General features: G+C 50.9%; 13 protein-coding genes across 13 annotated transcripts; 8 read left to right on the top strand and 5 right to left on the bottom strand.

Moving 5' to 3' along the window:
- Positions 1 to 8: 8 nt before the first annotated feature.
- Positions 9 to 527, bottom strand: AUEXF2481DRAFT_9190 (uncharacterized protein; the record flags this gene model as incomplete). The annotated part of the gene is made up of 1 exon (XM_013483750.1): positions 9 to 527. One exon carries the CDS (start codon positions 525 to 527, stop codon positions 9 to 11), a length of 519 nt encoding a protein of 172 aa, XP_013339204.1.
- Positions 528 to 597: 70 nt separating this feature from the next.
- Positions 598 to 1,313, bottom strand: AUEXF2481DRAFT_703362 (uncharacterized protein; the record flags this gene model as incomplete). The annotated part of the gene is made up of 3 exons (XM_013483817.1): positions 1,087 to 1,313; positions 965 to 1,036; positions 598 to 913 (listed from the first exon to the last, which is right to left on the bottom strand). The coding sequence occupies exons 1-3, from the start codon at positions 1,140 to 1,142 to the stop codon at positions 598 to 600; spliced, it is 444 nt and encodes a 147-aa protein (XP_013339271.1). The 5' UTR covers positions 1,143 to 1,313.
- Positions 1,314 to 3,306: 1,993 nt separating this feature from the next.
- AUEXF2481DRAFT_531593 (uncharacterized protein) lies at positions 3,307 to 4,369 on the top strand. Its single transcript, XM_013483818.1, has one exon. The coding sequence runs from the start codon at positions 3,437 to 3,439 to the stop codon at positions 4,187 to 4,189; it is 753 nt and encodes a 250-aa protein (XP_013339272.1). The 5' UTR covers positions 3,307 to 3,436; the 3' UTR covers positions 4,190 to 4,369.
- An 835-nt stretch (positions 4,370 to 5,204) lies between these two features.
- Positions 5,205 to 7,348, top strand: AUEXF2481DRAFT_44820 (uncharacterized protein). The gene is made up of 5 exons (XM_013483777.1): positions 5,205 to 5,507; positions 5,576 to 6,011; positions 6,069 to 6,477; positions 6,541 to 6,671; positions 6,753 to 7,348. The coding sequence occupies exons 1-5, from the start codon at positions 5,264 to 5,266 to the stop codon at positions 7,021 to 7,023; spliced, it is 1,491 nt and encodes a 496-aa protein (XP_013339231.1). The 5' UTR covers positions 5,205 to 5,263; the 3' UTR covers positions 7,024 to 7,348.
- A 584-nt stretch (positions 7,349 to 7,932) lies between these two features.
- AUEXF2481DRAFT_9194 (uncharacterized protein) lies at positions 7,933 to 10,946 on the bottom strand (the record flags this gene model as incomplete). The annotated part of the gene is made up of 2 exons (XM_013483751.1): positions 7,933 to 10,700; positions 10,751 to 10,946. The coding sequence occupies 2 exons, from the start codon at positions 10,944 to 10,946 to the stop codon at positions 7,933 to 7,935; spliced, it is 2,964 nt and encodes a 987-aa protein (XP_013339205.1).
- Positions 10,947 to 11,103: 157 nt separating this feature from the next.
- Positions 11,104 to 13,045, top strand: AUEXF2481DRAFT_44822 (uncharacterized protein). The gene is made up of 3 exons (XM_013483778.1): positions 11,104 to 11,499; positions 11,556 to 12,087; positions 12,146 to 13,045. Exons 1-3 carry the CDS (start codon positions 11,205 to 11,207, stop codon positions 12,756 to 12,758), a joined length of 1,440 nt encoding a protein of 479 aa, XP_013339232.1. The 5' UTR covers positions 11,104 to 11,204; the 3' UTR covers positions 12,759 to 13,045.
- Positions 13,046 to 14,456: 1,411 nt separating this feature from the next.
- Positions 14,457 to 15,742, top strand: AUEXF2481DRAFT_44823 (uncharacterized protein). Its single transcript, XM_013483779.1, has 2 exons — positions 14,457 to 14,575; positions 14,643 to 15,742. Exons 1-2 carry the CDS (start codon positions 14,501 to 14,503, stop codon positions 15,249 to 15,251), a joined length of 684 nt encoding a protein of 227 aa, XP_013339233.1. The 5' UTR covers positions 14,457 to 14,500; the 3' UTR covers positions 15,252 to 15,742.
- Positions 15,715 to 16,509, bottom strand: AUEXF2481DRAFT_33717 (uncharacterized protein; the record flags this gene model as incomplete). Its single annotated transcript, XM_013483764.1, has 1 exon — positions 15,715 to 16,509. One exon carries the CDS (start codon positions 16,507 to 16,509, stop codon positions 15,715 to 15,717), a length of 795 nt encoding a protein of 264 aa, XP_013339218.1.
- A 522-nt stretch (positions 16,510 to 17,031) lies between these two features.
- AUEXF2481DRAFT_33718 (uncharacterized protein) lies at positions 17,032 to 18,545 on the bottom strand (the record flags this gene model as incomplete). Its single annotated transcript, XM_013483765.1, has 3 exons — positions 17,032 to 17,358; positions 17,414 to 18,223; positions 18,297 to 18,545. The coding sequence occupies 3 exons, from the start codon at positions 18,543 to 18,545 to the stop codon at positions 17,032 to 17,034; spliced, it is 1,386 nt and encodes a 461-aa protein (XP_013339219.1).
- A 981-nt stretch (positions 18,546 to 19,526) lies between these two features.
- Positions 19,527 to 20,724, top strand: AUEXF2481DRAFT_70936 (uncharacterized protein; the record flags this gene model as incomplete). Its single annotated transcript, XM_013483797.1, has 4 exons — positions 19,527 to 19,559; positions 19,616 to 19,805; positions 19,859 to 20,469; positions 20,524 to 20,724. The coding sequence occupies 4 exons, from the start codon at positions 19,527 to 19,529 to the stop codon at positions 20,722 to 20,724; spliced, it is 1,035 nt and encodes a 344-aa protein (XP_013339251.1).
- Positions 20,725 to 21,465: 741 nt separating this feature from the next.
- AUEXF2481DRAFT_70838 (uncharacterized protein) lies at positions 21,466 to 22,235 on the top strand (the record flags this gene model as incomplete). Its single annotated transcript, XM_013483789.1, has 4 exons — positions 21,466 to 21,741; positions 21,801 to 21,879; positions 21,934 to 21,969; positions 22,027 to 22,235. The coding sequence occupies 4 exons, from the start codon at positions 21,466 to 21,468 to the stop codon at positions 22,233 to 22,235; spliced, it is 600 nt and encodes a 199-aa protein (XP_013339243.1).
- Positions 22,236 to 22,615: 380 nt separating this feature from the next.
- On the top strand, positions 22,616 to 24,673 carry AUEXF2481DRAFT_44828 (uncharacterized protein). The gene is made up of 2 exons (XM_013483780.1): positions 22,616 to 23,973; positions 24,025 to 24,673. The coding sequence occupies exons 1-2, from the start codon at positions 22,902 to 22,904 to the stop codon at positions 24,438 to 24,440; spliced, it is 1,488 nt and encodes a 495-aa protein (XP_013339234.1). The 5' UTR covers positions 22,616 to 22,901; the 3' UTR covers positions 24,441 to 24,673.
- Positions 24,674 to 24,943: 270 nt separating this feature from the next.
- On the top strand, positions 24,944 to 26,432 carry AUEXF2481DRAFT_33721 (uncharacterized protein; the record flags this gene model as incomplete). The annotated part of the gene is made up of 3 exons (XM_013483766.1): positions 24,944 to 25,239; positions 25,299 to 25,956; positions 25,977 to 26,432. 3 exons carry the CDS (start codon positions 24,944 to 24,946, stop codon positions 26,430 to 26,432), a joined length of 1,410 nt encoding a protein of 469 aa, XP_013339220.1.
- Between the last annotated feature and the right edge of the window lie 309 nt (positions 26,433 to 26,741).

A 26,741-nucleotide genomic window follows, 5' to 3' on the forward strand; every position in this document is an offset into this window, starting at 1 on the left:
TGAATGTTCTAGCCAAGTACCGAGAAACGTCCACCTCTGCGAGGAGGTGGAGGGCCCAAATCATACTTTATGGCGCGAATTATACTTTGCCTCTCAGCGTTGATAGCATCGATCCAAGTTGCAGACGTCCAGGGGGTAGAGGTGAAGTCGTCAGCCCAGTCCGCCCAGTACCACTGAGTGCAGGAGCGATCAATAGGGAGTTTGTTTCCGAGGGGTGAAGGCTGGTTGAGCTTGAAATCCTCCTCCATCTCCAGAGCACCAGGAGGGATGGTTGCGGTAGCGAAGCAATTGTACTGACAGAGTGTGTTTAGGGTTTTAGTAGGGAGAAGGCTCAGTAAAGTCTCGTCGGCAAGTGTTGATCTGGGGCTGCGTCTGAGAGGCACGGATGCGGGCGATTGGACCTTGTCATCCTCGTCTACGAGATGGCAAGCTTCGCTACCATGCTCGTGGTAATGACAAGCATTGTCCCAAGGCATGTGTTGATGAGACACAGAGCCCCATTCAGCAGCATCAGTCATCTTACTCATAGCGTCCTGCAAGAACTCAGTCTCGGGATCCTCAGCATCAGGACCAGCACCCTTTTTCAATAGCTTGCACTTATGAGTCGAGGCGCTCGCCGAGAGTGTAGAGACGAAGCAGATATTCCCATTCTTCGTCATCGTCTTCGGCGGCTGGGGAGCCTGGGGAGGCGGTCTTCTTGATGAAGAGACGGTTGGTGTAGATCCAGTGCACGAAGACGGAGAATGCAGCGGGAGTCTCTTCTTCCATCTCAAAGACACCGCGCTCGGCTTCCTTGAACGAAGAAGCGAGGCCCAAGGCGAAAAAGCCAGAGACGGACATGACCAGACTTTTGTGCATCAGGAACTTCTCGCGGCCCCTGCCGACGATGACAGTGGTCATCTCGTTGCCCAGTCTGAGATCTTATCAGTGAGTGTGTCGAAAGACAGCGAAGTACAGTATTTACGCTGGGGCATTTCTCTGCGACTTGCGCACACGTGGACCGGGAGTGGCGGGCGAAGAAGGAGAAGCGCTGACACTTGAGTTTGTCAGTCAATTACAGGTGGTGAATGGGCAAGATGAACATACACTCTCTTTGCGGCGGTAGATGCCTTCTTGGGCGTCTTAGGTGGCGTAGGAGCCATAGTTGAGAAGCTGAAGTGCGCGTTTATTGATGCTCAAGAATGATGTGCAGTGTTGTGATTGATTGTTGGTCGTCGCAGATCGAGGAGAGGTGGTGGAGAAGTAAACAATAACGTGAGGCGCGACTCGGCGACGGTAGATTGAAGTCGTGTCGCTTGCTTCACTGAAGCGAGCGTGATGAGTAACTGCTTGCGCGGCGTCGACCTCCAACACAGCGGAAGTGGTTCGACCTGTTGGTGATTCACCTCGAAGCCGCGTGTATGCGGATTCAGTAGTGCGCGAACAGTGTCTCGAAGTGAGGATGATGCGACGGCGGCTGGGGAGCGTGGACGAATGCACTCAAGACGGAAGTCGATGGTCAACAGTGAAGCAGAGTACAAAGGGCAAGCACAGTATGGAGAATAGTGAGGTAGAGTAAGAATGATATGTATTATTATTGATACTAGCTTGGTTGAAAAGATCTGTTACTGGTCAGCAACATGATCCACATGATTCTTGATTGAGAAAGTTAATGTGGAAGGGCAAAGGTCAGTTCTCCAAGGTGATGGTATCTTCAAAGACGTGTCTCAGTAAGAACACAGCGAAATATCATTTTTGTTCATCATAATGTAAGGGGGTGGGTGAATGTTGTAAAAAAAAGTCAACTTACAGCTTCATTAGAACAAAGGGCAAGATGTCGAAGAAATACTTGACCTGTGCCATGGCAATCAGTAATGGCCTTCCAAGTTTGGTCGAACAAGGTAGGGTATGTGATTGCAGTCAGGCTCTATTGCAAATTAATACGGACAACCAAGAGAGTGAAGATGTCCGACACATACCATTAAATCATTATACATGTCCACAACGGATAAGCCTTCGTTACGGGCAAACCGTTCACGGTACGAAGAGTTATCATCACGCAAGATGCGCTACGATGGTGCTGTGTTGGAGAACAAACTGCATACCTAGCAGACAGTAAAGTCAGCAAGGAACTCGGAAGCCGAGATGGCAATGATCATCGAGCATCAAGTGTGATGGGCTGCGAGGACAGTCAGCAAGAAGTCGTTGATGAGATAGACAAGAGGAGGTATTACCATTCAACATTCTCAGAATTTTCAGTGTTTTGTGTTCATGTCCGACCAGCACAATATAGGCTTAGGAAGGATCAAACAGTGTGAATAAAATGTTCATCATTGTGAAGAATGCCCATCGCAGATGATTTTTGAAGCTGACCGAGAGCTGAGATTGAAGCTGCATACCTAAACGAAACCAGTCTTAGTACATGTTCCAACAAAGAGAGGAAGCGTAAAAATTGTGCATGGGCGCAAAAATCAGCTGACGATAATCTCAACAAGCAACTCCCGGCCGACCATCCCAAGGGTTTGTACGCCCTTGTTTCAGCGGATGGCAACCGAAAGCGCGATCTGTCCGCCCGTTCGTTCAAATCTTCTTCATATTGAAAGGGTGGAGTACAGGGTGGGTGGATGGTGTGGTGGATAGATACCTGATGCACATCGAGTTAGCTTAACTGTTTCAGCAAAGTTAAGTTATGAAGCGCAAAAGATGGGTCATTGGCTTGATAGTCAGACAAGGCTGAAACTTGATTTTAGACAGATTCGACATTGTATATTCAGGTCGAGGAATGCCTTTCCGGAGTCGGTATATCATCACCCAAGCCAAGAGAAGAGTGTGCAGTGTGCAGAAGTGTATGGTGTGACCAACCTTTTGAGAATTGAGAGGACGCGCCGTGGAAGCAGCGCATCCTCAATGCGACCAGCGCATGTTGAGAAGTGAAGAGCGACTCGAGGAAGAGGAGGACTGTTCAGACTTTTGTTAGCGTGATGCTCCAAAAATGTATGACAGCAGAAGTGGTGATTGTGAAGTAGTCTCAGTGTAATTCTAGAGTTGTGTAATCCTTCACGATGCTATAGGAGTTGGATTGTTCGTGTATGTTTTATCATCCCTGTACTGGGCGCGATGGGTGGGTTTGGTGTGAAAGCTTACCTTTTTGTGAGAATCTGCTCGTCTTGTCTGGGTATAGCAATTTCAGCGACAGGATCAAGGCGAGCAGCAGTTCCAAGTCACAGCTCGTCAAAGAGCGCGCGTAGGCAGCTACGGCATAGTTGGCGGTTTGTTTGTTGTGATGCGAGGAAGGAAGTTTAGAAGACGAGGAAAATTGCAGACTTTGAGGAAGCCGCGGCCGGTTGAACGCCGGCTTGGTGGAGGAGCTTTGACCAGAAGGCGATAGCGACGCGGAGCTTTGGGGTGGATTCACATGTGACAGGCCTCATCATCGTCATTTCCTCGAGCCGTCGCCATGTCGTTCCCCGAAGGCGCGTCGCAATACGCTCAGTCGCCTCGACTCTCGCAATATCAACGATATGCCTCGTCAACACCACCGCCGCCACCGCCAAAGCCCTCAAGCGGCAGAGAGACGCCATCCAGAGGGCCCCCGCTGCCACCTCCACCACCTTCTCAGACGCCCACGAACTCGCAGAATGGCTACAACAACACAGCACAGCATCAGCTCTCCCTCCCTGAGCCTGGCTGGCTGCCCTCTATCGTACACGAACTTCCTACGAGTGACCTTAGACGACTGGTCGAGGACGCCAACCTGCAAGCCACTCTGCTGAATGACGCCGAGAACACGCATCCGGCCATCCCTGCCTCACAAGAGCCTCTGCGCCAGATCCTCGACTCCAACGTGCAAATCGCTTCATCGCTACAACAAGTCGAGTCTCGTCTCTCCCACCAGCGAGCTGCCACCCAATCGCGCCTTATCGCTCTGCGCGCCCTCGAGCAGCAACACAAGTCCAAGATTGTCGAGACCGAGAACACTCTGAGAGACTTCAGTCCCATGGCGCTCTATCAGCGTCTCAATGTGAGCGCCCAAGAACAAGATGCTCTGGTCAAGGGTATCGAGGATAGCTTCCTCGACGAAGGCGGTCTTGCTCCTGACAGGGAAGTCCAAGACTTTGTCCGTCGCTTGAGAGAAGCCAAACGTGTCGCCTTCTTGCGCAACGAGCGAAAAGAGCGTTGGGACGAAGGCAGAGTTGGCGGCTGGAGATGATTGCGCTCACACCGCGGCCAATCTCAGTGTCGCTGTTCCAGCACCTAGACACCCACTTGCTCTTTTGGGCACATGGGTCGCTCTCATCATCTCCTCGACCACAGCTCTTGCTGCGCCGCCTTATCTCGCTTGTCATCACAAGAGCGCATGTCCTCTGATCGCCGACATCTCCTGCAGCGACGCACTCTTGACAGAAAGCGAAAGACTCATCGTACAGTCGGTCGTTCAACTTGCGAGACTGTAATGTGTTTGCTTGGTGCCATACACGAGCAGCCTTGGAGACCCCGCCGAGCAGGACACTCGTTGCTATTATTCCGATCTACTACCGTCACCTACACCACTCTAGTGAACGTACTGTAATGGCATCTCGACGAGCCGGACCATCTGCCCAGATCGTTCTGCCTGTTCAATCTCGACAGCATTACGTGTTGTTGACCCAGGATAAGCAAGTCACCCAGGCGTACGCAGGGGTTCACGCGACGACAGCGGGCCCACAAGGTCTTACCGAACAGTAAAGCATTGGGGAAATTGACCACTCATTACTCGTGCTTGTATTTGCGGAGCTGGTGGTAGGAGCAAGATCAATTGACGTTTGATGGGTTCCTTATCGCAAATAACAGATAGTCGCCTAATGCATCCATGATAGACTAGACCGAATTGAGTAGCTTTATAGGGCGTACCCTGAACCTATAGTCCGACGTTCGAAAAGACATGGCATGATGTGCAGACCGCAAGACTAGTCTTGCCGCCTTCTAACCAGCATCCTTGGAACCATTCTGATACATTTCCGGTGACCGATGTCATATTGTATAAACCAGACTTAGCCAGCCTGATCAAGACTGTCATCCTTTTGAGGGTGTCCGTCCGCACGAGTCAAGAGTGTAGCGAAGCGAAAGTACTTCAAGTGTTCTCGAGCAGCCTCGCAGACGTTCTATACATGATCCTCATGAACCACTAGCGCCAGTCGAGCATCTCCCAATTCACGCATCTCCATCTAGACCTAACTTCTCTTTATGCACAACAAGACCCTGCGCAATATTCACCCAACTACCATAAAACTTCAGCCTTTACAAGATGAAGGCTGATGACGTTGTCGGTTTGACATCATCACAGCCTGACAAACATTTGGAATCTGTTGCTCGCGTTCAAGATCCAATCAACCCGCCGCCGTTACCCCAGCTGGTTGAGCACGACGATCTGGAAGATGTCGACGACCTCGACGAAGAAAGTGATGGTTCTGACGATGAAAGTGAGATTTCGGTTTCTGCTCTCAACGATGAATTAGACCGTGCTGAATACGAGCCTTATGAAGATGATGGTAAGTTATCGCCGAATTCAGCATATCACATACCATCCCCGTCTTGCCGAGACTAACTGTTAGACAAGAACCTGGGCCCATCTCCTTCACACCCGCAGAGGCGAAAGAACTCCGCGATAGACTGCGTCGAGTCGGACCCAACAGATTTATCGAGCAAACAATCACATCTGGTACTGTCGGCATAAGGAAACTCGTCACAGCTTTCGGAGTGAGGCCAGATCTGCCATACTCTACTACTTGGTACTATCGGATCCTCGGACTATGTATTCAGCGCGAGCTTAGAAGGCGGCAAAAGCTCACAGAGTACAATACCATTGACGACGCCGTCTCGCTGATCCAAAAGTCAAACAAGATTATGGTAATCACTGGAGCCGGTATTTCGACCAGTCTCGGCATTCCCGATTTCAGATCGACAAACAGTGGATTCTACTCGAAACTTCGACTTCTCGGTCATTCAAATCCGGAGGATGTTTTCGATCTTGAAAACTTTGACGAGGATCCCACGTAAGCATGTTCACACAAGTCCTCTAGAGCAATGTGCAGCGCTGAACTTTTGTCTAGAACCTTTTACACATTGGCCAAGGATATTCTACCCATGACTGGCAAGTGCTCACCCACTCACGCTTTCATTCGTCTACTCCAAGACAAGCAAAAGTTACTCACCAACTACACCCAAAACATCGACAATATTGAAGCTTACGCCGGCATCGAGCCAGAAAAGCTGATACAATGTCATGGCTCATGGGCAACGGCAAGTTGTCGCAAATGCAAAGTCGAAGTCCCAGGCGAAGCCATCTTCGAAGATGTCAGACAATCACGAGTCTCTTATTGCCAAGCATGTCTGGACCGTATTGAAACGTATCCTCGCAAACGCAAGCGCACGTCCAACGGCAAGGTCAGGTCACGATCAAGTCATTCAGACTCTGAAGACGATGGTCGTTACGATGTTCCTCAACCTGGTGTGATGAAGGTGAGTTCTTCTTGCTCCCCCCAACCACCTGCTGTGCTGAAAGCTGACCCCCTTTCCCGCTAGCCCAACATTACATTCTTTGGCGAAAAACTTCCCACCCGCTTCTTTGACAGACTAACCGATCATGACGCCGCGATAGTAGATCTAATAATCGTCATTGGCACATCCATGAAAGTAGCTCCAGTCTCTGAAATGTATGTTTTGTCCCTCTTTTCTCTCTTTCTCCTCCCCTTTCCCTTCACTCCCCTTTGACTAATCTCCTTCATGCCCAACAGTCCAAACTACGTAGATGAAAAGGTACCACAAATCTACATTTCCAAAGAAGCAGCCGACCACATCAATTTCGACATTACACTTCTCGGTTACTGCGATGATGTAGTTGCCGAACTGGCCAAACGCGCAAGCTGGAAAATTGAGCATGAAAATGTCAACAAAGAGGAGCTGGTCGCTACACCGGGTATCAAGACTGGACATTGGAATATTGGGCCTGCGACTACTGCTGCTGCGGCTACAGAACAGGAACTTTCTGTAGCTGTTGAGGAGTAGGGGTGCTATAATTATCATTCGCTGTGCTGGAAAGGCGCTATACACGTGTTAGACTGCTCTTTTTTCTGCATGCGCCTCTCATTCCAGGGGAAAGCAGGGTTGGTGCTTGTCTTTTTTCTTTCTTGCTTCTATTTTCTATGGCTGTTTTTGTGGCTGTTCTGGAAAAGGTGTTTTACGGAATCTGGGTTTCCAGTCGTTTATACATGGCTTGCAAAGGGTTGAAATCCACGCATACTAGCGCTAAGAAGCACGCTTCTTTATATATTTATCTAATCAAGTTCGGTTGCGTGGAAAGTAACAAAGATTCATGAACTTTTCCTCCTCGTTTTTGTCAAACCCATCATTTTTCCATTCGTGCTTGCTGATGATTTACCAACTTCCGTCAAGATCTCGAAACTCCTTTTCTGTCTTTGAAACATCTTGATATCTTGAATGGCATAACCTGCCTTTCTTAATCGTCTCTGTAAGAGAAATCAAGAAGGGTTCCAAGAATCAGCGTAGGTGGGTAACATGATCGTAAGTGTTTTGTTTTGGAAAAGAAAAAAATTGTAGTTGATAGACTCACCCTGACGTGGAGGATGCATTTTCTTCTTCTCTTCCAAATTGCTTTTGCGTGTGCACATTGGCTTTGCAAAATAAGTTTACAATGTACTGTAGATTGAAAGGGATTGGGCGGAGTTTGTAGAGTGTGTGTTTCCAGTATCTGATTGTTACTTGAGTTGCGCATTCTGATTTTCAATGGCTTCGAGCCAGAAGAAGCGTTACTCCTGTCCGCTCGAGATTCTGAGATGACGCTGCGCGAGATAGAGAAACCGAAAGAGTTGGAAAGCAATTATTATCAATTTCGATAATCAACAACATGAAATCTTTGTTTCCATTGCTCTCTTTGGAATACAGCACCCTCCTAATCTACAAAAGCGAAAGCTTGACCTTTCTCTTTCCAGTGCTCTCCTCAGCCTCATCCGAAATTCTAACCTTTACCTTTTCGAAAAGCTCAACGTTCCTCTCAATACCCTCACCATTGATCTTGAGAATGTAGTTTTCAGTATCAAACTCGCTCTCCGGCTCAGGGGTAGCCAGATCACGAAGACGGATCAATCCCTCGATGCCAAATCTAGGTACGAAGACGACAAAACCGTTGGAAAAGACGCGCATGATGAAACCGTCTTCGTCCACGACACGTCCCTTGAGCGCTTGACCGACATAGTACTCTACACTGGCACGACCGGCCATCTGTGCATTACGATGACGAACGTTGATGTTTTTGCACACGCCTTCGAGTTTGGCTTTGGAGAGAAGAGATGCGTCGAGGGGTTCGTAGTCGATGGCGGCGGCGAGTTGACGATGCGCTTCCAGATCGGCGTAGCGACGGATGGGAGATGTGAAGTGGGTGTAAATTTCGCTGGCGAGACCGTAATGGCGGAATTCGGGGTAGGCTTGTGTGCCGGAGCAAAAGTACTCGGCTGACATCATGCAGCGGGTGGCCATGATGCGAACGAGTGTGTTGAAGAAGGGCTCTGACGGATCTGTGCAGGTGTCGAGCGAGTCGGCAAGAGCCTTGGAGCTGTCTGTTCGTAGCTCCATCCCACGCTTCACGCGCAATTGGTTAGACAGCTCTTCGAAGTTTGTCTTGGGAGGAGCGGCGTGACGACGTAAAAGAGCGGTCTGAGGGTACGCTTCGTAGATGCGTGCGGCAACACTTGTGTTGGCGAGAAGCATGAATTCTTCGACCAACGACATGGTATCAAGGTGTTGCTTGGTCTGAACATCCGCCGGGTCAGCAGTCTCTGACTCGGTCTGAACGCGCACTTCAGGACTGGCCAAATTCAATGCACCAGCATCCATACGCTTCTTCTTGAGCTTCTTTGACAACATCATGAGCATCCTGATGCCGTTGGTGAGATCGTCTTGCTGAGACTGATCATCGACGCGTATTTGAGCTTGCTCGTAGGCAAAAGCTTCCCTTGACTTGATGACAGACTTGGTGTAGTCAGCACGTACAATATCAGCCTCGGGCGTGATCTCCCAAATGACTGAGAAGGCGAAGCGCTCGACGTATGGCTTCAGTGAGCACAGATCAGTTCCGAGCAGCATGGGCAGCATGTCGATACGCTTGTCGACGAGATAGACAGTCGTACCGCGAAGACTGGCTTCTTCGTCCATGGCGTTGTTTGGTTTGACGAAGTTGGAGACATCGGCAATGTGCACGCCAACCTCAATGTTGCCGTTGGGAAGCGTTCTGGCGTGAAGTGCATCGTCAATGTCGACACAGCCAGGAGGATCAATACTGTAGATCAAGAGATCACGCAAGTCTCTTCTCTTGTTCCAGCCAGGAGCGGACATATCCTCAGGGACCTTCCAGTCGTGACCTTCAGAAGGGAGGCAGTCCAGGACGGTCTTAGGGAACGGTCGGTATTGAACGTCCCATTCCAATAGCAAAGCCTCGGTCTCAGCACCCTTTGTCTCGAGCTCTCCGAGGGAACGAACAAAATGACCAACGGGATATCTTGATTCACGGTCCCAAGCATCTATAGTGACGAGAAGACGCTTACCAAGTAAGTCTCCAGCCTGGCGGGTGCGGATACGGATCTTGGGGATACGCTTGTCCATAGGGATAAGGAAAACAGTCTGCTGTGCGCGGCTTTGCTTTGTGGAAGACTTGACCGAATCCTTATCGACGTGACCGACGTACTGGCGCCAATTGCGCTTAATCACGCCGACAACACGAGCGGTGGGTTGCGGCCTTCCTTCGGCGCTCTTTCCATGTGTCTTCTTCACCTCTTCCTGTAGTGCACGCTTCTCTTGTTGTGTGATGACTGCCTCACCTTCGTCTGCGTCGGCGTTGTCGTTTTTGTTGACAACTTCCTCTTCCAGAATCTTTGACGACGGAGCCTTCCATTGGTCCTTCGGCAGAACTTCGACAACCACGATGTCTCCAGAAATCGCTCTGTTGCTATTCTCTCTTCCGATGATGAGCAATGGTTTGTCGAACGCCGGTACAAACACAGATCCTTCCAGGTAGTTGTAGGGTGATACGTTGAAGGTTCCTTGATGCATGGTTCCAGCCTTGACCCCAGTAATCATCTTTGAGACGGAGAGATAGTCCGGGTAGAGAAGTTCGCCCTTGGTTTGCTTTCCGACTCTCTGCTCATGACCAGTGCTGACCATATCCAGCAGGCGTTCAGAATCATCAAGACCAGAGACATAATCGCGTAATGAGAGACCAGTAATCCCATCGATTTTCGACTTGCGGAGGTTGTCACGATCGTCACTAAGCATGACAATCGAAGGGCATCTAACGGACTTGCGCTTGCTGACAGCTTCCTCCAGATGCTCGGCATACCATTTCACAGCGCGTCGAACAGCGCGGTCATTCCGGTCGTTGATGGTCTCCTTCTCCTCGCGAGTCACGTATGTCTGAAGTCTGAAATCGTTGAAAAAGACGTAGAAACGCTTGCCATCATTCTTGGTCAAGCTGATGAGACGATGGTAGAGCGGAAGTGAGCGGTTTTTGACTTCCTCCAGAACAGTTTGTAGAACAATGACATCATGAAAAGCAGTCTCGAGCTCAAAAAGATCCATTCCGGTGAGGAAAGCGTTCGTATCCGGGATTATGTAGTGGCCATCAGGAAATGATTTCGTTCCAGCGGGAGTGTCAGAAAGCACAAACGGAGCAACTAAACACGTCAGGATCGAAAGTCTCAAAAGTCGAGAACGGCATGATTACCCTTGTTATGGTAGTCGGTAGGGGCAATCTCAAGACAGGCGGCGCATAGTCGTGACGAGCAAGGAATATCTTCGCGCAGGTATAGCTCGCGAACAATTTTCTGGACCTTGCCACTCTTGGTTGAGCGGATGTAGACCTTGCTCGAGAGATTCGGAGCGGCGCTGTCGGCAGCGTATGAACGCTTCAAACTCGTCATGATTAGTTGACGACGAGAATATGTTTCGTCAAGAATTGTGATGGTATCAAAAAATGTCGAACTATGACGGCAACAAGCAAAGATTGGGAAGTTGCGCCGGATGAACCCCGGATTTGATTGGCTGGTTGGTTGGACTTGCCCAACAACGTCACTGAGAGCTACCGACATCTGCTCCTGCCGCTGCTAGATTGCACTATTCAGACGCGCAATCGAAGAGCTGTCTCCGAAGAGAGAAGCCACGACGTTCCACACATCAACATGTCTCTCGACCCGCCAGCATACATTCTGTCGCTCCAAAACAACATCCGGGCGCGACCAATCTCGTGGGAAGGAGCTGTACGCGCAAAGACAATCACCGAGCAGGACCTCAAGAAGATCAAGTCGATAGACAAGGTCCGCAAGGAACAGCGCAGACAGACGGTCGAATCGGATCCTGAGAGTTATGCCGCCCTCGTTCTGGGCTCCGACGATAGCCCCAGCATCTTCCAATCCGCCGCCAAGCGTTCCGACATTGTGCAGTACATGCTCGTCCTGACTGGTGACCTTATTGAAGGTATGTTTCCTCCAGCTCCCTTCAGCAGTTGCCCAGGTCGCTCACTGGTCGTACAGATATCCCGTCCTTTGTGACCAAGCTGCTCGAACACGCCGACCCCTACGCTCCTTTCGTGCCGCTCCTCAAGCAGACCGCAAATCCCGAGGATCCCATCCCGCTACTTGCCTCATGCGTCCTCTCAAGCCTTCTTTCACATGGCCTCATGACTGGTGGCGCCCAGGCCGAGCAGATTGACAAGGCCCTGCCCAAGCTCTACTCGTACATTTCAACCCTCGCAAAGAAGTCGGACAACAACCTGCAAGACATTGCTGTCCAGGAATACTCTGCTCTTCTACGTACCGCCAAGTCGCGTCAGCTATTCTGGGAGCAAAGGAAAGACACGGTCACTCCTCTTTTCAACATCCTCACCAACGCTACCGGAGGCGGTGTAAGAGACACCGACTCGACCTTGATCAGTGGTGGAAGCATTCGCAGCATTGCCGATTCTCAAATCATCAACAACGTCGGCCTTCAGCTCCTATACCACGTCTTACTTGTCATCTGGCAGTTGAGTTTCGAGGGCAAGCTGGTTGGTCGCGGCCTGGATGAGTATGTCAATCAACCTCACCCTTGTCGCAAGCCCAAGCTAACACTAACACTCCCACAGGGAACACGACATCATTGTACTCTACGCAGCTCTTCTCCGCATCTCGCCAAAGGAGAAGACCACCAGACTCCTGCTCGCTACCCTCACAAACCTTCTTTCCACCAACCGTGATACCCTGATGCCCGCAGTCATCCCCGCTCGTCTTCCCGCTATCCTTCAGAACCTGCAAGGTCGCCATCTGAACGACGCCGACCTTCTTGAAGACCTGAAAGCGCTCCAGTCGATGGTTGAAGAGTTCCAAAAGACACAAACCACCTTTTCCGAATATGCTTCAGAAGTCAACTCTGGCCACCTCCGTTGGTCGCCACCCCACCGCAACCAGGCCTTTTGGAGCGAGAACGCTCGCAAGATCTTGGAAGAGAACAAGGGAGAGTTGGCCAAGAAGCTCGCAGAGATCCTGTCAAAGAACTGGGACAACGACAAGCAAGTCCTCGCTATTGGCTGCAACGACGTCGCATGCCTTGTCAAGGAAGTGCCCGAGCGACGACAACAGATGGAGAAGCTTGGTTTGAAGGCTCGTGTCATGGAGCTCATGCAACATAGCGACGAATCCGTTCGTTGGGAGAGCCTGAGAGCGGTTGGTGAATGGCTCAGATATTCCTTTGAGAAGTAGGACATCTGCCGTATCTCGTCTCGGCTTGATCCCTTGCACTCTGCTTCACGTGTTTATAAACCGCTTCTCTGTTCTAATCCACGTCATTTTGTCTAGGCATTTGCTGGCGATGTCGAGGTTTCCTTTTGTTCCTTCCTTATTGTACAGCGAAATGGAGTATACCAATACAATGCACACTTTTCAATCCTGATAGATTGCCCTTCCACACTTGACTTGAGAACTATGCGACGCGATTTTCAAAGACCATCGAGTACTTCCGCACTTCAATCTATGAATACACACGCGCTGTGTCTGTCCACAGTACCTGCAGCAGCTTGGTCAACAAGACTTTGCATTTCACACACTAACAATCGTCACGTCATGGATACCCTGTAACAAGTCATCCAGACTATCGGCCTGTCCCGTGCAGTACTCAGAGTAGTGCATTGAACATGCGTGCTGTGTGGCTGGGGTTGCCATGGCCGTTGCTGTAGTAGAAGCGGGTCATTATGCCGCACGGAGTTCTCGTAATTGTGGGGGGAAGAAGGGAACACGATCGCTATGCTGAAGCACGTTCTTTCTCAACCTATTCGCGCCACAGCTTTGGAACCGGGGGTCTGTCTTGGTTGGCTAGGCAGGATATAGTGACTCGGAGGCAGATTAGCTTGTATGCTCGCGTACAATATCAAGCAAGAAACAAATCATTCACTCCTCGATCTTGGCTAGTATCCTGTGCCAATATATCAGTGTCTGGACATGACATGGTCAATCCGTATCTTCGCTGAGCGAACGAGTCTGAAGCGTGCAAACCAAAAGCTTCGCAACAGTGGAAGAACCACGACTGTTGCCAACGGATTTCACCTGCCCGCATTTCTATTCTAAGCCTCCGGAGCGAAGCAACGGTTCAGCCGCATGAAAGAAGCACCCAACCAGCAGCACACCGAGACCTCGGAAACAGCGACAAAAAAGGACGCGTAAACCATCCACACACACATCTCGCCATCTCGCCATCGGCCGAATGTTTCCTGACATGCTCGCGCGGGGGTCGAGACAAAAGTAGGGCAGTGCGGAGAGACATGAGCACGTAAGCCACCCCTGTTCGGAGAGTAAAATAGGTAGGCTGGCAAGGTTCATGGAAAGATGGTGATCTGGATCATCGCCAGCTTCCTTCTGCCTGCCACTTGCTATACTGCCCACCATTGGTCTGTCTTGTTGGCTAGGAGATGTCTTTCTGTGCCTGGCTCGTCTGCACAAGTTCAGTTGCCGTAGTGAGGAGCTGTCGAACATAGAGAATACACCGCACTACGGCAACTGAACCTGTACAGCTTTCCCAGAGCGGCAGAGCGACGAAAGATCAGCTAAACAGCTAATGCAAGCCAAGAATCAGACTTGGTCAAAAGTGGCGCATGCATGTCCTGTTTCCCGCGAACACAGAGCCAATCAAGGTGGCGCGTCTGTTCGGGGCGGAGCTGTCCTGGCTGGGCCATGTTTACCAGCCTCTCTTTTCTGAGAGTCGGGAAAGCTTTTGCGGCGTAAGTATATAAATTCGCATGGGTAACTCTCTCTTATTTTCTCAGCTTTCTCTTGCAATTCTCTATCTGTGTTTCCTGCAAAGTAATACTGTGTCGTCTTTGTTTCTTTGACCTTTGCACTCTGGAATAATCTTCGTCACGAAATACAACTGTCGTTTATCCATCACGGTAGTTTTTTGAAGCATCACAAAACCCTCGACAACATCGACAACGAAATCACAAAATATCAAGATGCGCACTTCAATGTTCTTCGCCGCTCCCCTCGTGGCCCTTGCAGCTGCTCAAGAGTCTTCTGCCAATGAGACCGTACGTTTGCTCCCACTCCCTCTCTCACATCCAAAAGTCAGCTCATGCTAACAACACACTTCCACAGTCCGTCCTTAGCACCATCCCAATCTCCAGCAGCTCTGTACCCTACACAAACGGCTTCACCTCCTTCCTCACCCAGACAAACTCCCTCGGCGTCGTGACTGGCCAACCCCTCCCTGCAACCTCCGTCGGTGTCGCCGCCAGCAATGTCGGTGTCGCTGCCACAAATGCTGCAATCTCTTCTGTAGCGGTTCAACTCGTTCCCGCTGGCCTCGCGCCTGGCACCGTCACAACCCTCATCTATGGTAATGTGACTGCAGGTAATGCTACCAGTATCGTCGTCACAGTAGGAGCCAGCACCACTCAAGTATTGAGTGCCGCCATCGTCGCCGCTACCGGTTCTGGGTCGTCAACCTCTGGCGCTTCGGGTGTTGCCGGTGCTGGCGCTTCGAGCTCGACTGGTGCGAGTGCGAGTGCTTCTGGCTCTGGCTCTTCATCCCGCGCTTCCGGCTCTTCGGCTTCTGGCACATCTACTCGTGCTTCTTCTGCTAGCGGCTCGCAATCAGCTTCTGGATCCGCTGCTTCGGCATCCTCTACCGGTGCTGCTGGAAGTGTCAAGGTTGGCGCTGGCGCTTTGATCGGTGCTGGTGTTTTCTTTGCTGCTTTCTTGTAAGAAGAAGCAAAAAGTGAAGTGAGTGCTTTGTACACACGCTACCTCTTTTCTGGTACGCCTTTTTACTCGAGAAACACGATGGACAGATTTAATGGAATTAATGCTGGGCACGAATTGGGGAAATTGGGGGAATTGGGAGTTTTACTTTTTCTTTCCTTCGGTAGACTTTCTTGCATTGCGACTGGAAAGATATAATGACGTTGTTGTAGTAATCGTAACATGGACAAATGCAAAGAAGAAAACCACAATCAAAGCCTCCCACACCTCGGATGCTTCATCTCTCGCACACTTGGAATACTCCATCTCTCTCGCAAATCGTCCATGCCATCTCCCTCTCCCGATGCATGGTCTATTGACTGTAGCTCCAACCTGCCGCAATGCAAAGTTCCTATCTCAACACCCTCGCCGCAATGTATGATCTCCATTGACTCTAATCTCACGCAAAAAGCAAACTCCCCTACCATCACTTTCTCCTCGAACTCTGTCCCCTGGTTCTAGGTGCCCTGATCTTCGGTCTCGCCTTCGACTCTGATGGAACAGGCATCATGGGAATAGTTCTCGATGTACCCTCTCTCGTGAACGAGCCTGGTCCAGCCTCGGCATTCGAAAACATACCCTGTCGATTTGCCGAGGGTTGGACGTTGGGATGAAACGCCGGTGCGCCTGTGTTGTTGAGCTGCGGAGGCGGACGAGAGAGTGAAGAGCGTATGATCGGAGGCAGGATGATTTGTTGTTTGTGCGTGCTCGATGGGGAGATGCCTGGGCTTGTTGTGGATGAGGAGGTTTGTCTCGATAGGATGCTGCTGCCGAGACCGGAAGGAAGAGAAGGCTCTCTAACGCGTCTTGACTTGGTCGGAGGCGTAGATGCATCACTTTCAGAAGGTCGTTTCTTGCCCTGGCTGAATGGTTGTGAGATTTGAGGAGCACTGCGACGGTTGGTGCCTAGCTGCCACTTTGGCTCCCATTGAGGAGAGACGTCTCTGGCTTCAGCGTTCCTAATCTGTTGTTCGAGCCATGCCGAGTCATGGTTGGCGACGAGTATCGCCCTGAGGTGGCGCTTATCACGTTTGAGCTTACGGAAATACTGCTTCAACTCATCGATGTGTTGTTGAAGGTCGTTCAGACTGGTTTCGACGCCATCAAATATAGCACTCGCGGCCGTACCAGGGGAAACTGCGGCCGGCGAGTGCGGAACGAAGAGCTCGTCTCCAGCTCCGGAGGACCGAGATTGTTGTTCCTGATTTGATGCAGAGTACATTTCGGTCTGGCAGTCGAGAGCAAGGGATGGGTGATCGAGCTTGACCAGTGCTGATGCTATTCGTTATTATGCGAGGTTACTGTGCGCAGTGCATGCAACTCACCCTCTGGAACTCGAGTCTATAATGAATATAGTATCGATACTCAATGGTGTGTATGGACAGCTGGTAATGTAGCGCAGGTAAAACTTGAAGTTTGTTGGTGTTGATGCTGGTTCACTATCGATTGGCAAGCGCGACTGCCTTCTCTCGATCGACTTACGCACACTCTACTAGCGCACACTGCGATTTACCATCCTCAAGCGAAGCGAGGTCTGCATCATAAAGTGATTGAATTCAGCAATAGTTGAGCTATGGCAATCGGGCCTCAGCGCTGAACGCTCGCTGTCAAATTAACAACATCTTCTATGTTACAACTGCGTCCTTGCCACTTCTCGACTTGCTATCTCTTTCCTCTGCTTGCCTTCCGAGAGTACTGTCAACCTTGCAACATGAATTCTCAGCCACCATCTGGTGTTGATTGCTCAAGCGTTGTGATCCTTCTTGCCGACCTTGAGCATGACGTAGACCTCCGACGCTGTGGAATGGGTCATCTTAGCAAACTCCTCGATGACATGCTTGATGCCAGTGTCGTTGGCAACACGAGCAGAGAGACGCTGTCCAGCCGAAAACTCCAGCCAGATCTCCTGCTCACTGTCGGGCGTGGTAGCCTCCATATTGCCAGCCTCAACGCCAGCACGGATGTGATCAGAGAAGGCGCGGATAAGCTCACGGCCTTCGGCAGTGCCCTTCTGGTCAAGAAGCATCGAAAGCCACTGGGTGCGTTCGTAGTGCGCAGGGGTTTCGCTTGTCTGCGAGTGCAAGTCAGTATGAGTACAAGCGCGAAAGGTGGGACCAGTGCTGTACCTGTACGCGCTGCTGGCCGCCGGCAGCAGTATCTCTTGTGGCCTGGTGTCTCTTTGTGTGTGGTGGAAGCACAGCCTCTGGGGTAGGACGAGCCTCAATGGTAGCCACGGATGAGCCAGCGACCTCGACAACAGTCTCAGGCACGGAAGGAATGTCGACAGCGACCTTGGGAGTGGAGCGACCAGCAAGAACAGCCTCAGGCTTGGAGACGTGTTGAGCAGACTCAACGTTCGAAAGGACCGAAGGGGCTTTGACAGTCTTGGTAGACACCTGCGGCTCATTCTGAACGCTCCGAACGTCGGTCCAAGATTCGGGCTCGGTGACGGGCTGTTGTACATCGATCCAAGCATTCTGGCTAACAGGGGCGATGTCACGAGAGGTATCGGTCGTCTGAGGCTGCGATTCAAACTGAGGAAGCGAGACGGACTCGAAGCTCATGTTAGACAAGCTGCCAGACACCTTCTGAGCTCGAGGGGTCAATTTCGAATGAGGGCCGGAGTGAGGGCCGCGGGAGCGCTTGGGGGTAGGCGGAGCGTTGCACTCGCCGGCAGCGGATACAGTAGGAACCACGAGCTTGTTGGCAAGAGGCGCGGGCGCAGGTGGGGGTGCAAGTGCGGGACTCTGCTCTTTCAGCGTGCGATGAGGCGGGGCCTTTCTCGTAACGGTTGTTGAAGGCGCCATGCCAGGCGAAGAGATTGAAGTTGCGGAATCACGGTGAGGTGGAGAAGTGACAGTATTGCGGAGGCTGACGTTGGCGACGACAGATGCACCTGGAGGGGTAAAAGGTTTGGCGAAAGCCGAGAAGGACGACTGAGGGTGTATGTGAGACTGGTGTTGATGATCTGGTTAGTGAATGACGGATAATAGCGAATAAGAGGCGTACGTAATTGGCAGAGAATGGGCTGCCAGCAGCGCTGTTGACTGCCGAAGCATCTTGCATCTCAACATCACCGTAAAATGCAGGCGCAGGTTGCTGCCATTCAGTGACGCGAGGAGTGGGGGCAAGAGGTGAGGACGATTGGTCGTAGATAGCAGGAAGTAGAGCCGTAGTTGTAGACTGCTGTGTCTTGGTTGCCATCAAGTTAATCCTCTTCTTCTCCACAAACGTGGGTTGACCGCCTGGGAATGCCATGGTTGTATTTGCGTAGGCGGATGTTGATGTAATGATGAGAGGGTGCTGATTGAATGGAGATGTGCGCTCGACGCCGAAGCACTTTGATGTTGAAGAGCTTGTGGAAGAGATGGCAAGGTGAGGATGAATATCAGAGCTGTGATCGGTTTGCCCGTGCGGTGAAAGGAACAGCGCACTGCGATACGGCGTTACGAGAAGGCTAGAAGGTTGGAGAAATGGCGTGTCGTGACAGTTCTCCAACACGAGAGAATGGTGCGAGGCTCGGTGCCGACTCTTGTGTGAGAAGAAAGTCGGCGCGTCAACGCAACCAAAGAACGACGACTCTTTCTCCAGCAAACAAACAAAACCACCTTGTGCGACTGTCAAGATGATGAAACCTTTGATCAGAATGCGAGGTGACCGAAGTCCTCAATCCATACTGATCTGACCTTCTCTGTGTGATCTGGTAGCCTTGTCAAGTAGACGAAGTTGTGAGATTCTCCTTCGGGAAGCTACTGTACGACACAGAAGGCTATCCTAAAGATTGACCTGCGAGACACTCAATTGAGGCACCGGTCAATCGGGTCTGGAACCTCACACAACGAAGTAGGTAGAGGCCTCAAAAGACATGTCAGGCTTCGTGCCAGCTTCTCAAGTCAAGTCAGGTCGAGTAGGGCGATCCTCAAGGTAACCTGATAACATGCTGCGTTTCATTTTCACAATTGACAGGAAGACTCAGACTGGTATTCTTCCGACGGAACGTTGGTCAGGGGTACAGAACATAAGACGCATCTTATCATCGCAAGCAGGATGCAAGAGGCAGGACCATGGGAGAGCTGAGGTCAAGGCCGAAAAGCCAAAGTCCGCAAAGGCCGCAGACCGATGACGGCATGATGCATGCAACTCTGGAAAATACTCCGACACTTGAGCCTTCATTCACTCGTCTTTGTAGCTGTCCAAGTATTCCATCCTTTCTGCAGGACAAGCAGGCTATTAAGACTGATGGCTGGAAACAACTCGACAGACATCCTGATTGTAGGCTTCCTCGGGCGAGCCATCTTCAAATTCATTGGCTGATCTTTGTCGCACAGGCCGGCGCATTCGCTGCTTTCACCGTCGACTTGTTCGTCTATCCTCTCGACACTCTCAAGACCAGGTTTCAGTCGCCAGACTACAACCGGCTCTACCTTGACAAGGCGACAAATGCTGTCAACAAGCAAGTCCTCTTCAGAGGCCTCTACCAAGGCGTGGGCAGCGTCATCATAGCCACCCTTCCGTCCTGTATGCGCCAATCAATGTCACCCGACTGGTGCTCAATCTCTGACCTTATCCAGCAGGAGCCTTCTTCACCACCTACGAGGGCGTCAAGTCCACCTTCACCAAATACAACCCGACCCTCTCCGGCTCCTCCTCAGCATTACTGCCACAGCCCCTCATTCACTCGGCCGCATCCTCAATCGCAGAGCTGGTCTCTTGCGCCATCCTTACTCCCGCCGAAGTCATCAAGCAAAATGCGCAAATGGTCGACACTGCAAGAGGCGACAAGGTCAACGCGACGCTCCAGACGATAGCCAAGTTCAGGTCAAATCCGCTGGCTCTGTGGAGAGGCTACACGGCCCTCGCAGGACGCAATCTACCATTCACTGCCCTGCAGTTCCCAATCTTCGAGCGACTGAAAGAGGGCATCAAGAAACACAGAGAGGACAGAGGAACTCGGACAAACACCTTGCTGGAGAATGGTCTGATCACAGCCGCCAGTGCTGGCACCGCTGGTGCTTTCGCCGCTGTCGTCACGACTCCCGTGGACGTGGTCAAGACTCGCATCATGCTTGCTGCGGCATCAAGTGCAGCGGAAGATCAGGCCAACGACAGCAAGACGAAGCCAAAAGGACCAGTCGACGCGACAGGGCGCCCGGTCAAGAGTAGTGGAAAAGGTCTTAAGGGTGTGATTCAGAATAGCAAAGAGGGCCTCAAAGACGCGATTCAGAATGTCGCAAAGCCCGTCTCAAGGAAAGGCAGCATCCAGATCGCCAAGGAGATCATCGCGGACAAGGGTGTCATCAAGGGTCTCTTCCGAGGCGGTGCGCTGAGAGCCGTGTGGACACTGATTGGATCTGGTCTCTATCTCGGTGTCTACGAGACCGGTCGCGTCTACTTGGCACAGCGACGAGGTGAGGATATCGACGACGAGGATATCTGAGAACTCATCTGCAGACCATACACGACTAGAACAGTAAAATCTTCTCATCCGCACGCACGCACTCGCTCGTTCCATGTCCGCTTCAGCTCTTGGGCCTTCTGCCTTTCGATGCTCATATACATTGCCTCCTCCATCCAATTCCTGATTGCGCCGCATGAGCTAACCATGCTTGACTCCAAAACAAGCAAATGGGGAAAGGCTTGTCAGTGTCCGGCGGCTTCCGGTCGGACCATTCCTTCGTCAACGCCACAAACTGTCGCCAGGCTGCCATGGTGCTTATCTCTATGTTCGAACCAAGCGATTGGTAGCACCCCTTCCTGGATGAGGGACTAGGAGCATGAGCGGCATCTCCTGCCGGCTGCCATTGTATTCCTCCTACTGATCCACGACACGTACTCACAAGCTGAGGGCGCAGACCCTCAAAAATTCGATCCAACTCTAGCTGACGCCACGTATCCAGAGAACAACAGCGAGTCCTTGCGATGCCGACCGATCAGGCTTCGCATCTGCTAATTGGTCGAGCTGTTTGATCAAGTGGCGCTCATGGCCCAGCCATGTTGACGTGGGGGTCCCATCGTTGCAAATGACAACGTGTTGACCTTCCTGATGCTCGCTACTGCACTCGTACTCGTACGCTTAGACTGACTATAAGAGGTCCCTCATGCTTGCTCGGGAGTTGATCTTGTAAATTCCCCCAGAAGTTACTCCACCCGTCCGTCCTATATTCAAATGGCCGACAAGATGTCATTCCTCGAGGCTACCAAAGCTCGTCGCTCTCTCTATGCACTTGGTAAAGAGTCACCCATATCGGATGACAGGATCCTTTCGATCATAAAGCATGCCATTCGCTACACACCCTCGCCATTCAATGCCCGCTCTTGCCGCTGCATCGTGCTCTTCGGAGATCATCATGACAAACTCTGGGACATGGGTGCTGAGGCCATTCAAAAGTGCATGCCAATGGCTGCAGACATCCTCATCCCCAAAGTCCAAGGGTTCCGCGCTGCTTACGGCACTGTACGTTGCCTGTGTTCACTTCGAAGAAGTTCCATTGATACGCAAGCTAAGCTTTGTAGGTCTTGTTTTTCGAGGATGTCGAGTCTGTGAAAGAGCTGAGCCCTCGGTTTGCAAAGATGTCTGAGGAGAACCCTGAATGTGCGTTGGGATCTATGTGAGAGCTAGATCAAGGGTATTAATTTAGTGCTTTAGGGTACGACCACAGTAGCGGGATGAATCAGTACGTCGGTAAGTGCCTTAGCCAAGACCTAGGAAAGTACCGCTCGACTGACTCTATCTCTACAGTCTGGACGGCTCTCGAGGCTGAGGGTCTCGGATGTAATCTTCAGCACTACCAGGGTATGATGGCCAAGGAGATGAATGCAGAGTGGAACATTCCCGAAACTTGGCAAGCGAAATGTCAGCTTGTCTTTGGAGAACCATTATCAGGCCCTTTGATGGACAAGGAGAAGACTTTCCGAGACATTGATGAATGTCTCAAGGTTTACCAATAGCTTCATAGTCACAAGATGTTCGTCGATTGGAGATGTGACACACTACTTATGCACTCCTGTCTGCGGTGAATCATGTAGGATCTGTTTATAGAGTTGAGATGCTCGTAATATGCAGATGAAGACGTGTATCTAGCACGCGTCGTTGATTATGGAACATGGGACTCTGAGCCCGAATTGTAGAGCATTATGCATGAGCAATGTTGAGCGACCGCCTGCTCGGCTTCGACAGGCTAGACTTCAACGACCGTGCGTGATGGATGTACTTTACATAAATATATAGGACACGCACAACTCTGCACCGGATCTCATGGTTCCGAGAGCACCATCGGAGTAAACATAAATCTCTTAGTGCGAAGTTCAACATGAACCTTTTCGAAACCGCTTCTGACGTTGACTAAAACAGGAAAAGGACCATGTTTTGCGCGCATGCGGTGTCTCTGAAAGGTCTTGCGACTATTCACGCACAATGTCAGATCTTCAGCTCAAGACCGCCACTTCCAATTCCGTTTGCCTTTGCAAAAATTATGCTCTAGACATTTGTGACGACCATTGGTAGGGCCACTCGTGGCGACGGCCGAGTTCATCATATACGTCCTGTGCCTGCCATCCCAGGTTTCAACCATTCCTATTCACAGATCGCTCAACGAAAAGACTATCGATCCACCTATGGTCATGGCCGAATCACATTTGCCTTTGTTCTTTGCCTTGGTCGCTGTGGCTTTGTCGGTCTTTTACTACGTCTTCACGCAATACCGCCGCCTGCCACCTTTCCCAGTCGTCAATGCTTACAGAAACGATTTCAATCGAGCAAAGGCACATCACGAATATCAAACAAGAGCGAGGGAACTCGTTTCAACGGGTCTGGCTCAACACCACGGTCGTCCTTTCACCATCATTACGCCCAACGGCCCGAAAGTCATCCTTTCGTCTGCACTGTCAGATTGGGTCAAGAACAACAAGGATCTTGATCACCCGGCACTTGTGAGAGATGACTTCCTCGCTGGCTACTCTGGCTTCAATGCTCAAACCGTCTTACACGAAGGCAGCCAAGTTGTTAACTTGATCAAGTCTAAACTGTCCAAGAACGAGACCCATATCTCAGTCATGAACACCCACATCACTGGAGTTTTGGATCAGTCTTGGGGTGCAGATCAGTCCTGGCATTCCATCGACTGGCAGAAGGATACCACATCACTCATCTCGCACGCTGCTGCGTCTGTCTTCGTTGGGCCTCACCTTGCCAAAAACCCAGAGTGGCAGAGTCTTACCAACAAATATGTTATGAATTATTTCACTGCTCTCGGTCAGATTCGAGAGTGGCCTGCACCACTCTGGCCTGTTGCACATCTTTTCAATCCACTGTCTCGCACATGCCGTCACGACATGAAGCGTGCTCGGATCATGATCACCGAAGAGCTCAGAAGGAGGAAGAGTGAAGAAACACATTCAACATTACCCTACAACGATACAATTGAGTGGTTGTCTGCGGCTGCTGGTGAAAAGCCTATCGATCTAGGTGCTATGCAGTTGGCTCTTGCTATTGCAGCGCTTTTTACCACATCTGAGGCGCTCCGCCAGACAATCTTGGAGATCTGCAAACATACAGACATCGTCTCGCCTCTGCGCAATGAAGTCGAAGAGGCCATCGCTCAACATGGTTGGACTACGGCTGCTTTGATCAAGATGAGACTGATGGACAGTGTCATGAAGGAAGCTCAAAGGACTCTTCCGGCTTCTGGTGAGTTCATACCCAATAAAATATCAGTTATATGCTAATCAATATCCATAGTCGGCCTTGAGCGCAAAGCTTTGCGCGACACGATGATGCCTGATGGCGTCAAGATTCCGGCTGGAACTCACATTGCAGTTGACGCTTCTCTCATGTGGAGCCCAGAAGTCTACGCGTCGCCAGAAACATTCGATGCCCGTCGTTACTTGGACCTTCGCGAAAAGACGGGTAGTCCGGCCCATGCATTTACTGCGACAAGCAAAGAGCACATCACTTTTGGTCAAGGTAGATCTGTTTGTCCCGGACGCTTTTTCGCTGAAACCGACATGAAGCTCTGTCTTGCACAGATCCTGCTCAAGTACGACTTCCGTCTCGAGGAGACATACAAGAGCACTTCGATAGTTATGGGCTTCTATCCCGTTGTGGACCCCTTTGTCAAGGTCGAAGTGCGCCGCAGGAACGCATCAAGGATATGATGTACCAGTTTTATAGGAATAGCCTTAGCTACAAAAGTGCACACTTCTGCTTGTTGACTTGCGAACCCGGCGGGACAATGGGCAAACATGTGCTAAAGTCATGGTGATATATCGAGTGTCGAGACGCCCATGCCATGGAGCGGCATTGGAGCATTCCAGGTTATTCTCAAGAGCCCCACGGAAGAAAGGCCCCACCGGCAATGACCGAATCGTTTACGGCCGCAAAGACACAACACAGACCACCAATTGTGTGCCGATTCTGACTTTCCTGCAGCCGTCCTCTTCCTCATCCTCGCTCCCTCGAACCTTAGTATAGCGGTCAACACATTCAAGATCGCGATATGGGTGCTCGGGGCAAGAGCGAACATGTGGTCAAGTGGTGCAGGTCCACTGCGTAACGTAAAACCCAGGCTTGGTTGTGACTTGGCCATGCAATAGGATAAGTACCACGAGATAAGGAGTCGTGTTTTGCATCGCTTTTCGCAATTCTCAATTCTTCCGACATGTCAAGATCCCTACGCACTGGCCAAATTCTGGTTGGTCTTGCGTCGTTTTCTGCGACTGCATTGTGTGCAAACTCAACACTCTTCCATGGAGGCACCATTATCACGTTCGACGAAGCATCGCAACTCCCTGTAGCTCTTCATGGCTCTTCGCTACTTGTCACTGGAGATTCTATCGCCAAGATTTTCGAGAGCTCCGATAACGTGACTCTTCCTACCGGCACTGAGATCATCGATGTCGCAGGCAAAATTGTTTCTCCTGGCTTCATCGACACACATCGTCACAGTTGGCAAACGTAAGGCTTGATATCCTCTCAATCCTGTTCCCCGAATCACGACTGACGAAAAGGGCCAGTGCATACAAGACTCTCGGTTCAAACACTACCTTGGCAGAATACTTTGGCCGCTACGGTGAATTCACTCAAGCCGGAACTGTTTTTAGACCTGAGGACATCTACTACGGCACTCTTGCCGGTCTTTACGAACCTCTGGACGCAGGAGTTACCACTATTCTTGAGCATGCTCACGGTACCTTCTCGAATGAGACATCGAACGCATACCTTGAAGCTGTAATAGATAGCGGTGTGAGGATGGCATTTTGCTATGCCTTCCACGAATTGAGCAATGGCTTCAGCTTCGAAGAACAGCTGGCCAACTTTGCCGACTTGATGAAGAACGAGAGACTCAACTCACAGGATTTGGTGCAGATCGGTATTGCCTACGACGCTTTCATTCAGGACAACAACAACACTCGAGCTATCGTCAACCTGGTCAACAGCAAAAATGTCTCTGCGCTCACCATGCACTTCCTGGGCGGTCCTTGGGGCAATACGAATTCCCCCAGCAAGCTCGATCAGCTCGGTCTTCTCAACGGCACTACCCCCGTCGTCTTCTCTCACGCAAGCTACGTCACCACCGATGATGCAGAGCTGCTACGCAAGCATGACCAATACATCTCCACCACCCCTGAGTCTGAAATGCACTTCAAGCCCGCATCTGGTTACAGAGCACTCGTCTCCGCTTCTTCTATCAGTATCTCGGCAATTGGAACGTTCCTCGCAATTCACCTATGTCCGCAAACCAAGCCTTCACTCTTGCAACTCGCTCTGGTGCTCTTGCCTTGCGTCGTCCTGATCTCGGCGTCCTTGCCACTGGCAACAAGGCTGATATTGTTGTCTTTGATGGCGATTCTCCGAATATGCTCGGATGGTCTGATCCTGTGGCTGCTGTCATTCTACACTCTCATGTTGGAGACATCCGTCACGTCATGGTCGGTGGTGAATGGCGCAAGAGGGACGGGCAACTTGTCACCAAGCAGAACAGAACAGAGGTCCAGACCAAATTTCTGGATTCTGCTAAGCGCATTCAGAAGATATGGCTCGAGACGCCTTTGCCGGAGATGGATGGCGAGTTCAATGGAATGTCAAATGTTGATTATGTGGATGCTTATACTATTGATGCTGTTCGTGGTAATGGTACTGGATACTAGCTTGCTATCAGAACATATCATGAAGCTATCACGGATTTACATTCATATCTTCTCCGCGACCTAATTGGGTCGAGTCCAAAGTTTGATGGACTTTGAATCCGTGACGCATGATCTACATGAATCCTTCCGTACTTCCGTCGCTCAAAAGTATGCCCCCGCGCCGCTGCTTACTATATTCGACTCCGATCAAGCCGCACTTTCGTTGTTCCTTTTCTTACACTCAAACTCTGTAACAGCTTCTGCAAAAGACGGGACCCGATCCTTGGAGCGTGGCTTGCAGGACGTATTTCAATGACCTGATTATTCACA

Source organism: Aureobasidium subglaciale (genome assembly GCF_000721755.1).
Source record: "Aureobasidium subglaciale EXF-2481 unplaced genomic scaffold scaffold_37, whole genome shotgun sequence".
Lineage (NCBI taxonomy): Eukaryota > Fungi > Ascomycota > Dothideomycetes > Dothideales > Saccotheciaceae > Aureobasidium > Aureobasidium subglaciale.